The sequence below is a fragment of the Neofelis nebulosa genome, chromosome 6 (assembly GCF_028018385.1).
Source record: "Neofelis nebulosa isolate mNeoNeb1 chromosome 6, mNeoNeb1.pri, whole genome shotgun sequence".
In the NCBI taxonomy this organism is placed as follows: domain Eukaryota; kingdom Metazoa; phylum Chordata; class Mammalia; order Carnivora; family Felidae; genus Neofelis; species Neofelis nebulosa.
This window is the reverse complement of record NC_080787.1, coordinates 126290575-126304080: the sequence shown is the minus strand read 5'-3', so window position 1 is coordinate 126304080 and position 13506 is coordinate 126290575. Positions and strand designations below refer to the sequence as shown.

At 37.5% G+C, this 13506-nt stretch overlaps 1 protein-coding gene across 3 annotated transcripts in view; it reads right to left on the bottom strand.

The window, feature by feature from the left end:
- Positions 1–13506, bottom strand: part of PDE7B (phosphodiesterase 7B) — a 584524-nt gene that overhangs the window by 277794 nt on the left and 293224 nt on the right. Inside the window, exon 1 of one of the 3 annotated variants that reach the window (XM_058735373.1) lies at positions 8961–9110. The exons of the other annotated variants lie outside the window; for them this stretch is intronic. Coding sequence (XP_058591356.1) covers positions 8961–9095 — 135 coding nt within the window. The 5' untranslated portion in view covers positions 9096–9110. Of the gene's footprint in view, positions 1–8960; positions 9111–13506 lie in introns of those variants that run through there. 3 annotated transcript variants of the gene reach the window in all.

The following is a 13506-nucleotide window of genomic DNA, read 5'->3' as shown; positions in this document are numbered from 1 at the left end:
TTCTACAACTATCAGCTTATCCAGTTGTGCAACCATCTCCACAATCCACTTTTAGAACATTTCCATCATCTTCTACAATATCCTGTTGTTCAGTTTGCAGTGAGCTGCCATTCTGAACCCCAGCCTCAGCAGGTACTCATCTGCTCTGTCTGTAAATTGGTCTTTTAAAAGACATTTCATATAAATGGCATCATGCAATATGTGGTCTTCTGTCCTGATTTATTTCACTTGCATAATGTTTTGGAGGTTTATCCAATTGATGAATAGGATTCTATTGAGGGGATAGCCCATATTATTTTTACCCATTCACCAGCTAATAAGCATTTGAATTGTTTCTAGTTATTGGCTATTATGAATAACACTTATATGAACATTCACATACAAGTCTTGGTGTGGACATATGTTTTAATTTTTCTTGTGTCGGTACAAAGGAGTGGAATTGCTGGGCCATATGGTAAGCAAACATGATTTTTAAGAACTGTCAAACTGGTTTTCTAAAGTGGCTGTACCATTTTATATTCCCACTGGAAATATATGAGACTTCCAGTTTCTCTATATCTTCACTGACCTTTTGTATCGTCAGATTTTTGGAATACAGCTATTTCTAGTGGACATGTAATGATATCTCCCTGTGATTATAGTTTTCAGTTCCCTAATAACTAATGTTATGGAGCATCCTTTCATATGCTTATTAGCTATTTGTAAATCTCGTGTTTTGGAGAGAGGATTTACCAACTTCTTCATGTCACATTAGCTGGATGGCCCACCCATCTCCTGGATCTTGAAATGTTCTCTTCTTTTGTCTTCTGGGGCACTATGCACTTAAGCTTCTCATCCTCTCTCTGGCCACTCATTATTAGTCTTTGTTATCCCCTCTTCCTCCACTTGACTTTTAAAAGTTGGCGTTTCTCGGGGTTTAGTTTTTAGATTCTCTTCACTTCTCACTTTATTGTTTTCTCATTCATGTTATTTAAAAAAATAATGTATATTCATTTTTGAGACAGAAAAAGAGAGAGAGAGAGAGAGAGCACGAGCATGGGAGGGGCAGAGAGAGAGAGACACACACACAGAATCTGAAACAGGCTCCAGGCTCTGAGCTGTCAGCACAGAGCTTGACACAGGGCTCATATTCATGAACCGTGAGATCATGACCTGAGCCAAAGTCAGACGCTTAACCAACTGAGCCACCCAGGCGCCCTTAGTTCATGTCATTTTTCTTCAAATGTCAGAGTCATGATGTTAGTTTCCAAATTTATATCTGTAACCCAGACTTCTTTTCAGAGTTATAATCAATATTCTGACTGCCTCCATAAATACTTCACTTGAATAACTCATAAGTATCCTAAATTCTGCAACATGCCCAGAACGGAACAACAGTCTTCTCCGTAAGACCTTCTCATTCTCATTCCTTCTTTGCTTCCTTCCTAACTTCTGCCCTTTCTCCCTTCCTCCCTCTTTCCCACAATCCCTCCCTCCCTTTCTCTGTGCCTCCTCCTCCTCATTCTTCTCCAGTATTCTCCAGCAAAGTACTGATACAATAAGCTCAGCTGCTCCAGCCATAATCCTAGGAATCATACCTGATATTTTTCTTTGTCACATTCCACATTCAACCATTCATTACTCCCTGCTAGCTCTACCTTCAAAGTATGCATCAAGGGGTGCCTGGGTGGCTCAGTCGGTTGAGCATCTGACTTTTAATTTCCACTCAAGTCATGATCTCACAGCCCGTGAGACTGAGCCCAGCATCAGATTCTGCACTGGAGCCTGCTTGCGATTCTCTCTCTCTCTCTCTCTCTCTCTCTCTTCCCCTCCCCTGCTTGCACGCACTCTCTCTCTCTCTCTCAAAATAAATAAATAAGCATTTTTAAAAAAACAAAGTATGCATCAAATCCGTCAGTTATTTTCCATCTCCTTTCTCCCCCCGACCCCCCATCTTAGTACAGTCATCATTGCTGGGCATACTGCAAGAATCTCCCTATAAATTTATTCTCCACATGCCAGTGAGAGAAATATCTTTAAAATAAAATTCTGATCATGTTGCCTCCTTTAATATGGACACACACACACACACACACACACACACACACACACACTTAAAATCAGTTAATTGCCTCCCATTTCTTTTAGACTAAAATCTGGAAAACATAACATAACCTGGAAGAGCATCACTCAAGCCTTGTCTAGAGCAATTCCTTCCTCTCTTCTGAAGTCCAGCCATAACAGCCTTCTCTTCCTCTTCTGAAGTTGAGTATATGCTGTTTCCTCTGTCAGCAAAACCTCTCCCCAATCTGCTTCAGCTGATCAACGTCTATGCAACTTTGCATTCCTCTTTAACTAAATGTCTCTTCATCGAGAAAGACTTTGGATTACCTAGTATTCATTCCCCTGCTTAAGCACTCCAATCATAACATGTACTTCCCTTTAAAGCACTTATCCTACATGTAAACAAGTAGTTATTTGCATGGTTATTGATATAATGCTTATTCCTCAGATTCTCAACTCCATGAAAATAAGAACTCTGATTTTTCATCACTGCATCTCCTGAGCCTAGAAGAGCTAGCTCAAAACAGGTGCTAATGAGTATTGTTTGTTTAAATGAAGCAGTAAGTAAATTAATGCCTTGAAGTTCTCTTCGAGAATACCAAGACATATTTTCTCTAACCGAGAACGAGGAATAATTATGAAAATTCATCTGGATTGAATATTTTTAAAAATTCACTTCTAACTCAGAAACCTCATAATTTTAGGGGCTCCTGGGTGGCTCAGTCGGTTAAGCGTCCGACTTTGGCTCAGGTCATAATCTCACGGTCCGTGAGTTCGAGCCCCGTGTTGAGCTCTGTGCTAACAGCTCAGAGGCTGGAGACTGCCTCAGATTCTGTCTCCCTCTCTCTCTGCCCCTCCCCCACTTGTGCTCTGTCTCTCTCTCTGCCAAAAATAAATAAACATTAACAAAAAATTAAGAAATCTCATAATTTTAGACATTTATAGTACTTATGTTTGTTCTCCTTAAGTGTACGTTCCTTGGGGTAGATCATATTAATTCCATTTGTCTTCTGGGTATTCAGAAACCATAGTTGGAAAAGGATTTACAAACATTGAAAAACAAAGCCACCCATACTTCACTGTTGACAGTAGTTTTACTTCTTTGATCTATGTTTCTAAATAATCCAAGATAGTGACATTTATTTTATACCATAAAAACCATAAATGAATAGCAAAAAATTATTTTAACGATATTTATATCTATATATCCATATCTGTATCTATATCTACATAATCTTATATATATACATTCTCTTAGGTTTGCCAGAGCTCGGAGATGTCACATAATTTATCATGTTACAAAGATAATTACCCAGAAGTATAGGTATAAGCCCTTGGAAGCAGCACAACATAATGGTTACACACTTAGACTTTGCAATTGGAATGATCTGATTGTGTGGCCTTAGGCAGATGACTTAGTTCTTCTAAGCCCCCATATTTTTATCTTCATATGAGGCTCATTAAGATCGTAGGTTATTGTAACAATTACATGAGATAACAGATAGAAGTACTCAGTGCACTAGCTGGCACGGAGCAAGAATTTAATTAGGTTAATAGTATTAGAGATGGAGAGAATTAAGAGATGGTATTCCAAAAGAAGAAATGAGGTAGGTAAACCCAAAGAAATATCCAAGGAAATTGTAAGCATAGTGGAGTAAAGAATTGGAGAGTAGCAGGAGATGAATTGTCATAAGGTAGGTTGTGACCAGATAATAGAGGAATCTAAACATAAGGCCAAAAGATTGAATTTGCGGCTAAAAACAATGAGAAGCTATTGAGAAAGAAATATATGAGATTTTTTAGTTTACACCAGGCTTAGACCTGGCTATAAGAAACTGCCATAAGTCGGGGCGCCTGGGTGGCGCAGTCGGTTAAGCGTCCGACTTCAGCCAGGTCACGATCTCGCGGTCCGTGAGTTCGAGCCCCGCGTCAGGCTCTGGGCTGATGGCTCGGAGCCTGGAGCCTGTTTCCGATTCTGTGTCTCCCTCTCTCTCTGCCCCTCCCCCGTTCATGCTCTGTCTCTCTCTGTCCCAAAAATAAATTAAAAAATGTTAAAAAAAAAAAAAAAAAGAAACTGCCATAAGTTATGCTTATTTGGAGCAACTAACTAAGCTTTTCCAAATGTGGATAATTGTGAGGGTATAGATCAGCAAATTAAGCCCTTTTCAAGAAAAGAAAGCCCTTAATTAAAATAGTGTCTATAAATACTGGCTAATAACAAAGTATAAGCCTTTGATTAACAATTTTGATAGCAGAATGTAGTATGGACGTTTAAATAAATACCAACACCTAAGTGTATATTTAGTATCTTTTCTTTGTCAATACTGTGTTACCATCATTACTTAATCTAACGGGTATATTCACTTTCCCAATCTAAGCACAACATTTCAGGTTCTCTTATTTTTTCTAGTGGGATCACAGTTTAGGGAAGAATTCTTTTTTCTTAGGTTTATGCAATTAATCTGCAGAGAAATTATAAAATACCCCAAAGCAAGACTTAATATTGTATCTCTAGCTCCTAGCATGAAACTTTACCCAGTACAAATGCTCAGCAAATATTTGTAAATATTTGTTAAGGGAAAGAAGGCAGGAAGGAAGGAAGAAAGAGAAGGAAGGAAATATTGTTACTGTCCCATAGAGGTCCATTTGTCACAGATGTTGCTTCTCCAAAGGGCTGTCTCTTATTTTCCTCAATATTTAAAATTTTTAAAAGAGAACTGCTTATAAATGGAACTAAGCACTGGTTTTGTGACAGGTTAATGTAGGAAAAGTGATATTTCCAAAAATGAAATACAGAATTGACTGATAATAGAGAGACCAAAGCCTGGAAGACCACTGAAAAGATGTTTACCATTATACAGCTTCGCTGAGATGCACCTTTAAGCCAAGGTGGTAGCAGTGAGAAGGGAAAAAAAGCAGATTCTCAGGTCATCATGAAGAAAGACTCATTGAACATCATGAATATTTGGCTGTAAGGGTGGAAGGAAGTGAAAAATTCGGAGATATCAAATATGACTAAATCCAGTCTCTGAAATAGAGAAGAACAGAAATATGATGACAGACTAGAAAATCAAGAGTAGAGTTGGCTCTGGAACTTTAGAAGGTCCAGAATGCAATTTCACACAAGTTAAAGAAAGAGCCAGCACGGAAATCCCCCTGGCTTTTACATGAGTTGATACGGGCTCTGCCACTGACTACCTACAAGATTGTAGGGGACACCCGTAATTTGCTGGGTGTAAACTCTTCATCTGTAGAATGCTACATGGGTTAACTGGTCCCTATAGTCCTTTTAACTCAGAATTTCTAATTTTATTAATTTGACTCTTAGGCAGACAGACCAGAGGCAGAGAGTGAAAGACAGAGAATGGATGGGGCATCAGGAATCATGAAAAGAGCAGCAGAAGACAATGAAAAAGATACATGCATGACTTAGGGCCCTACTGTTCAATAAATGTCTTTTGACTAATGAGTAAGATTAGAAATATAAAGTGTTCCCAAGAACAAGGGAAGAGTGGGTTCTAGAAAAAAATGCTGCTGCCAACAGCATTAAATGACACAGTGAGTAAAAGAGAATAAAACCCAACAAGGGCTTCTGGATTTGGTGTGTGGGATACCAGTGACCTTAAGAAGGTACTGGGGGGGCGCCTGGGTGGCTCAGTCGGTTAGGCGTCTGACTTCAGCTCAGGTCATGATCTTGCAGTCCGTGAGTTTGAGCCCCACATCAGGCTCTGTGCTGACAGCTCAGAGCCTGGAGCCTGTTTCGGATTCTGTCTCCCTCTCTCTCTGACCCTCCCCCATTCATGCTCTGTCTCTCTCTGTCTCAAAAATAAATAAATGTTAAAAAATAAAAATAAAAATAAAAAGAAGGTATTGGGACCAGGGACAGATTTTGACATGAATTCTAACAGCTATGGTTAAGGAAGGATACAAGAAGGGTCCAATTTGACTGTGGAGGGAGAACAAAGCTAAAGTATCACAATTCCAGATCTCAGATATACTACAAAGCTGTAGTAATCAAAACAGTACTGTGCTGGCACAGAAATAGACACATAGATCAATGGAATAGGATAGTGAGCCCAGAAATAAACCCATGCTTATGTTATCAATTAATCTACCACAAAAAAGGCAAGAATATACAATCGGAAAAAGTCTCTTCAACAAATGGTGTTGAGAAAACTGGACAGCTACATGCAAAATAATGAAACTGGACCATTTTCTTACACAATACACAAAAACAAACTCAAAATGGTTAAAGACCTAAATATGGGATCTGAACCCATAAAAATCCTAGAAGAGAATACAGGTAATAATTTCTCTGACATCAGTTGTGGCAGCATTTTTCCAAATATGTCTCCTCAGGCAAGGGAAACAAAGGATAAAATAAACTATTGGGACTACATAAAAATAAAGATAGCCTACTGAATGGGATAAGATAAATATTAAATAAATAAATATTCATTTTTTTCAGAGTTTAGCTCCTCTTCTCCCTTTATATTCTCTTTACATTTTGCCCACATCAGATAATTTTAATTCCAGTAAAATAAGACATCGCTTTCTATATTTGAGCCCCATGCCTTGAATAGCCTAAATATTTATATTATAAATTCTCAAAACTTCATATTTTCCAAATATTTCAGCATTCCCACCCTTCCAACGTGATCAGGTACACCAGTGTGATAAGTAAGGTTGGTCCTTGCCTGCCACAAGCTCCCTCTTGCCCTTCCCTCTCCGTGACCTAGTGACACTCAAACACAGAAAAGGAATCCCCTCATATCTTCTGTTTGTATATTCCACTCTGGCCTCCCTGACAATAAAGGCACTTGCGCCTTACTCTTACTTGCTATTTACCCAAAGAAAACAAAAAAAACCACTAATTTGAGAAGAAATATGCACCCCTATTTTTATTGAAGCATTATTTACAATAGCTAAGATAAAGAAGCAACATAAGTGTCCATTGGTAGATGAATGGATAAAGAAGACATGATACACACACACACACACACACACACACACACACACACACACTGGAACATTATTCAGCCATATTAAAGAATGAGATCTTGCCATTTGTGGCAACAAGGATGGACCTAGTGGGTATCATGCTATGTGAAATAAGTGAGACTGAGAAAGACAAACACTCATGACTTCATTCATATGTGGAATCTAAAAACAAAACAAATGAATAAACAAAAAGCAGAATCAGACCTATAAATACAAAGAAACCGATCACTGCCTGAGGGAAGGTGGCGGGGAGATGGGTACAATGGGTGAAAGGGAGTGTCAGATACCGACTTCTAGTTATGGAATGAAAAAGTCATAATAATAAATAAAAGGCACAGCACAGGGAATATAGTCAATGGTATTGCAGTGACATTGTATGGTGACAGATGGTAGCTACACTCGGGGTGAGCATAGCATAACATGTAGAGATGTTGAATCACTATGTTGTAAACCTGAAACTAATGTAACATTGTGTGTCAACTAAACCCAAAAAATTAAAAATTAAAAAAAATCTGCTCTAAAAAAGAAAGCCTACTAAAGATAGATAATAATCTTCATTCTCACGATAGAAACAATCTGGTTAACAAAATAAAAATTACAAATCAAAAGTGGTAAAGAGCCTGCCTTCTGAAGCTGCATGGTACACGCAGTGGAAAAACTGCTTTAAAACCTGCATAGACACGTGGAAAAGATTGGACACTTTTACCTTCATCACCATTATTTTATTTGAGAAGTGAAAATTGCTATACATGGAAATCTCAAGGAAAAAAGTGTTGTAATCCATCTGTTCAGTCTGCGAAGTATACTTATCACTAAATAGGGTTTAAATTGAGGATATAAGAAAAAGTGGCAGAAGGATTGATAAATGGAAAGGGAGAAATTGAGAATGTTCAAACTGAAAGAAACATAGTGAAGACAATTTGATATTGAAGGGAAACAAACAAACAAGGGGCCAGGAAGCAGGAGAAAGGAGGGAAAGAAATAATAATCTTTTCTCAGCTGAAGACTTTTTACATGAATTGCATAGAATGTTTTGGTCAGCACTATGAGGAACTTAGGGAAGCAGGAGATAATTTAACAAAAGTCTTTGTTCTCAGGTGGTCACATTGTATGCTAGTAAACAAGGACTGGGTGTGATGCAGATACCCAAGAGGAGAATTAGTCCCGAACATTACACTTCAGTTTTGAGTGATTCCCCTAGACAAATCAGGCCAGCTGTCTCACTTCTCATCCCAAATCTAATCACTTGCACATTTAAATCTGACTTGAGGAATGGTTCCACAGCATATTATTAAATATACAGGAAAAGGATTTTACTGCTACATAATAAGGTATACACTTATTCTAAATCTGTTCTACAAATTGAAGCAAGAGGGAGGGTGGGAAAGGTTAAGGTAAAGAGGTTGTCTTCAATTTAGTTTTCAACAATGTGTAACCAAAAGAGTTGTATAATTATTTCAATTACACAATGCAATTATTTCAACTGCATTCTTCTAGAGTAGTTTGAGTTTCTCTAATATAGATTAGATTTCCCTGTAATATAGAGAAAGAGGAAGGAAAAGTCAGAGATGCTGCTAGTGCCTTGTAAACAGATTCCATCCTGGTGTCGGGGCAAGTTGGCTTTCTTATAGTAAACTTCGGCTTTATTAGCATATTGCTCTTTATTGTCTTAAAGCCTATGGTTTCTCTAGATTTACACATCATTGTAGTAGGTATGTGATGTTAAAAACATTGCAGGACCTGGATATTAACGTGGAGATTCCAGCCTTGAACTTAACTTTTTTTTTTTTTACAAAATTGTGATTCCAACACAGACTCTGTTAAAGATGTGCCTGCCATGTAGCCTGATAAAACAGCACAGACCAATTGCATGCTCCAAAACTTAAATGCAATAAAAGCAAATGATGCATACCCACCCTGTGGGGCCTCTGTACTTCCCAGACTCCGAAATACACTGAGGGAAATGTGCAAACACCAAGCCTGGTCTGAGATTTACCCTGACATGACTCTTGCCTGGAAAAGAAAAAAAAAATATTTTTCCTTTTCGGCATTTCTGAGATTGGAAGTATTAGCAAACTTATAATTTTGTTTATTCACTGGCTGAACTCTAGTATTATCTAGATTGCAAAGAAAGCATCCAGACAACTGCCTTCTTCCTGCTTGCTTCACCCCCTGAATGCAACTTTCCCTCTCTCTCTAGCAGCCCCAAATGGACATTATTTAGCTAAGCTGTTTGAAATCCCCTCTGCTGAAGGATTTCTTTTATGTGGGAATCTTGGCTTCAATTTTCTTTGCCTTTCTCAACTCAAGGGCCCAGTGGATGATCAGCTCCAAATTCTCTTTTGCTGAAATTCTAGGATAGAGGAATAAAGACAAATGTACTTCTTCCTACTCAGGATGGTGCTCCCACGCCTCAGTTTCAATCCTGTTATGCTTTCGGTTTTCCCACTTCCCATCTGAAACCTCCTAGCCATCAGATTGTCTGCAGTGTTTTCCCTACTTCTATACGTTCAATTTACCATTCCGACTGGTCATACTCTTGCCTGGGATGTTCCTTCTCTAACTGGTTAAAAAGTGACCCTTGATTCCATCCATGTAAACATATGCTACTTGGCTCATGGTATCTGCTCAGTAAGTGTTTGATAGATGAATAAACTCAAGAGACCCTCAAGTTATTCACAAACATTTCTGCTCCCAAAGAATGGGGACAAGAGTGGAGACTTCCCCAGGTAGATTCTCTGTTTGGTGGACTAGCTGAGGTCCACGTTTTTTCTTCTTTCGACCTTCCCTCTGAACCCTGTTTTGTTGATAGGCATCTCAAGCCAAAGAGGGTCAGGCTGGGCATTTATAGGAGTGATGAGTGTCAGCAACATTAGTATGTGATTTGTGGGTGAATTTTCAGTATGTGTATGAAAACAAAGATAAGTGAATTTTCTAGACCACCTGCCTTCATGGCTTGCTCACTGTTCTGCTCCACTATATTAACAGAAAAATCAAGACTTTGGGGTTGTCCTTATTTATTTAATTTTTTGGTAGATATTTATATTTTTATGTAATTTTATACACACAGAAATTTATTTCTGTTTATATCTCTCTCACTGTCTCAAAGTCCTTTATGTAGGCAAATACCAATATGATCTGCAAGCTTACAACTTATGGAATCTCTATATTGAGTTGGTAGGAATACTTGTTGATTGCTACAGGGTGACTGGGCACTCTTTCTCTAAGCTGTCAGTATGTGCACTTATATGCACAGGGAATGCCCTCCCCTATTTGCCTTCAAATTATTCTTTGTCTCATTTGTGCATATTTTGGCTCTCCAACTATATTTTCTTAAGGGCAAGGATTATGTCTTAAAACAGTATTCTTTTACATCAACATTGAGCAAAATCTGGTCTTTATAGTTAGGTGTCTAAAAATGCTACTGAGATGAGTCCTGGTTAAACATTTTTTACAAAGTGCATTAAGAAAATACCTCTCTTTTTGTAGGTCCTGCAGAATTTGCCTGAGCTAATGAAGAAGTGGCACTGTTTTGAGAGCTTCACAGTATCAGTATGTAAACAGACCTTGAGTTCTAGGCCTGGTTTCCTTGCTGATCAGTTCTAAATATTATTATTTACTATAGGTGTTGATGTTTTGACTGGTTTAAGTTTTTCTTTAAAAAAAAGATACACAAGTTTGGAGAATTGTTATCTGTTCCCTTGTTTGTTTGTAGAGGGGAAAAGGTCTATTTACTTCATTCCTTCTACAGAACAAAATATTTTATATTTAATATGATACTTTTTGAAGCAATAAAAGGCTTCTTATTCATCTTTGTCCCTTTTTCCTTCATGCCATGGTATACCCAGTTCACAGTAACCATTCAATAACTGCTTAAATGCTTTTTATTATTAATAATTACATAAGGCCTTTAAAAGCATATGAAAATGGGAAACCACAAAGCCAAAAATGGATGAAATTGGTCACATAAAATTTTACATGGGTAAGAAAACACAATAAACAAATTCGAAAAAGGAAATATAAATCTCAAATATATTCAAGATACATGACAAAGGGCTAGTGTTCATAAATGTAAAAAAGCTCTCAGGTGTCAAATATAAAAAATGTGCAGGCCAATAAGAATATGAGAAAAAGTGTTACAAGTAAATGCCAATGACCAGGAGCATGTAAAATTATTTCTTCACTAATAATTAGATAGAACAAATTAAGTAACCTACCACTTTTCACTCATCAGGTCTTCAAATAATCAAATAATTGATATTATACATTTTTGGTAAAGGTAAGGGAAAAAGATACCCTTATTTGTTGTGGGTAAGAATAAAAATGGTGAAAAAAACCCAACTTAGGTACTATCTTTTAAGATTTAACGGCTAAGCGCTATCACAATAGCCAAATTATGGAAAGATCCTAAATGTCCATCAATTGATGAATGGATAAAGAAGATGTGGTTTATATATACAATGCAATACTACTTGGCAATAAGAAAGAATGAAATTCTGCCATTTGCAGCAACGTGGATGAACTGGAGGGTTTTATGCTAAGTGAAATAAATCAGTCAGAGAAAGAGATCATATGTTTTCACTCATACGTAGAATGTGAGAAACTTAACAGAAGACCAGGGGGAAGGGAAGGGAAAAAAATAGTTTCAAATAGAGTGGAAGGTAAACCATAAGAGACTTTTAAATACAGAGAACATACTGAGTGTTGATGTGGGGGGCTGGCGGGGGAGAGGGGAAAATGTGTGATGGGCATTAAGGAAGGCTTGTTGGGATGAGTACTGGGTGTTGTATGTAAGCGATGAATCATGGGAATCTACTCCCGAAGCCAAGAGCACACTGTATACACTGTATGTTAGCTAACGACGATAAATTATATTTAAAAAAATAAAATAAAATTTAACTGCTAAAAGTTTTTACCCATAAATTCTAGTAACAGGATTTTATTCCAGAAACACACTAGCAATAAATATGTAAGAACATAGATGAAATAATGTTTATTGCATTCTTTGAATAGTGATATCCTGTAAGCAGATATCTATCTAAACGAGTTTGGAAAAATAAATATAAAAGAATGAGTTAGACCTATGTTCATGTCTGGCTACAGAAAAAGTGTCAAAGTTATTTTAAGTATAAAAGCAAGTTATGATAGCATATTTAGTATGATCTTACTTTATAAAATTGAAGTATATGTTAAATATCTTGGAATATTCATTCCAACAACATGAGGACTGATCTAGATAGACCTCTTTCCACCTATAAACACACTTTAGAAATAAACGTTTAAGATATGTAACAAAAGTTGTAAATACCTTATTAAACATAAAACAAAGAAAAGAAAGTCCTTAAGAACCAGAGCAAACAGGGAACTTAAATCCAGGTGTTCTGGTCATGAGAGACTGTGCAACCAATGGGGTGTTGTAGTAGATGCTGGGAGTTTCCTACCACATCCTTTGGGCCTTTTAGGGTACTCCTGCTGATTTGCAATGGCCAGGATCCACATCTCTGTAACTTGGAGCTTTCTTTCCCCACAACTCTGGAAAGTTGCTCTGACTGCATGTGGCATGTTGGAAATGCCAGAGAATAATACTTCCTCCCTCCCCAGCCCTAGTAACCCTCAACCAATGATTCCCCAGATATGGTTTACACAACCCTTTGTGGTAGGTTAATTATGAGGCATGTGTTTGCACCACCATTTCCCAGAATTCCCCACTTTAATTGTGCATTGACATAGCTGGCTTACATACACACTTTCTAGTGGTTTCCTTCACCTCTCTTCCACTCACTTCCCCTCTGTCTTACTAGGCTGCTGAGTAGCCCCCCCACCCCCGCCAAAGTCTATATGCTCTTGAATTTTTGTCTTAAGATTGGCTTTTGGGGGAGCCAAAAGTAAGAAACATGTTAATAACTCGTAAGTATAGGACTGAGATTTTAGCGTTCATTCAAAGACCGAAGTGAAGAAAACTGGAACCAAGAAGTTTCATTAACATAATCCTGGGTTGTCCTCAAGGAAAGGAGAAATACAGGTCTTTGCTCATCATTACAGGGAAATGGCAAGCCAGTCTCTTTGTGCTATATGGAGAAAAAAAAAAAAACAACTCACATGAGAAATTGAGAACAAAGACCTGAGTCTGGCTTTTAAATGGTATTGGAATGTAAAGTGTAAAAAATAGATGTATGAACTGGTTCTAAAATGGCAAAATTCCTGGGATACTATTTGGAAGAAAACACAAAACATATAAGACATGAAAAAATGTAAATCCCTGATGAAAGTAAGCTAGACAATTTTAAAGATACAATTAATAAAAGCAAATTCATCAAGTGCCAGTAGACAGGAGAATTCGAACACAGGCTAATAACACAATATGAAGGAATCCACAAAACAGGTAGGCTAAACATCATTGGAAATAAATAAAAGATTCAAAGGTATAAGGAAGCAATAGGAAACTGACATAGGAATGGGCAA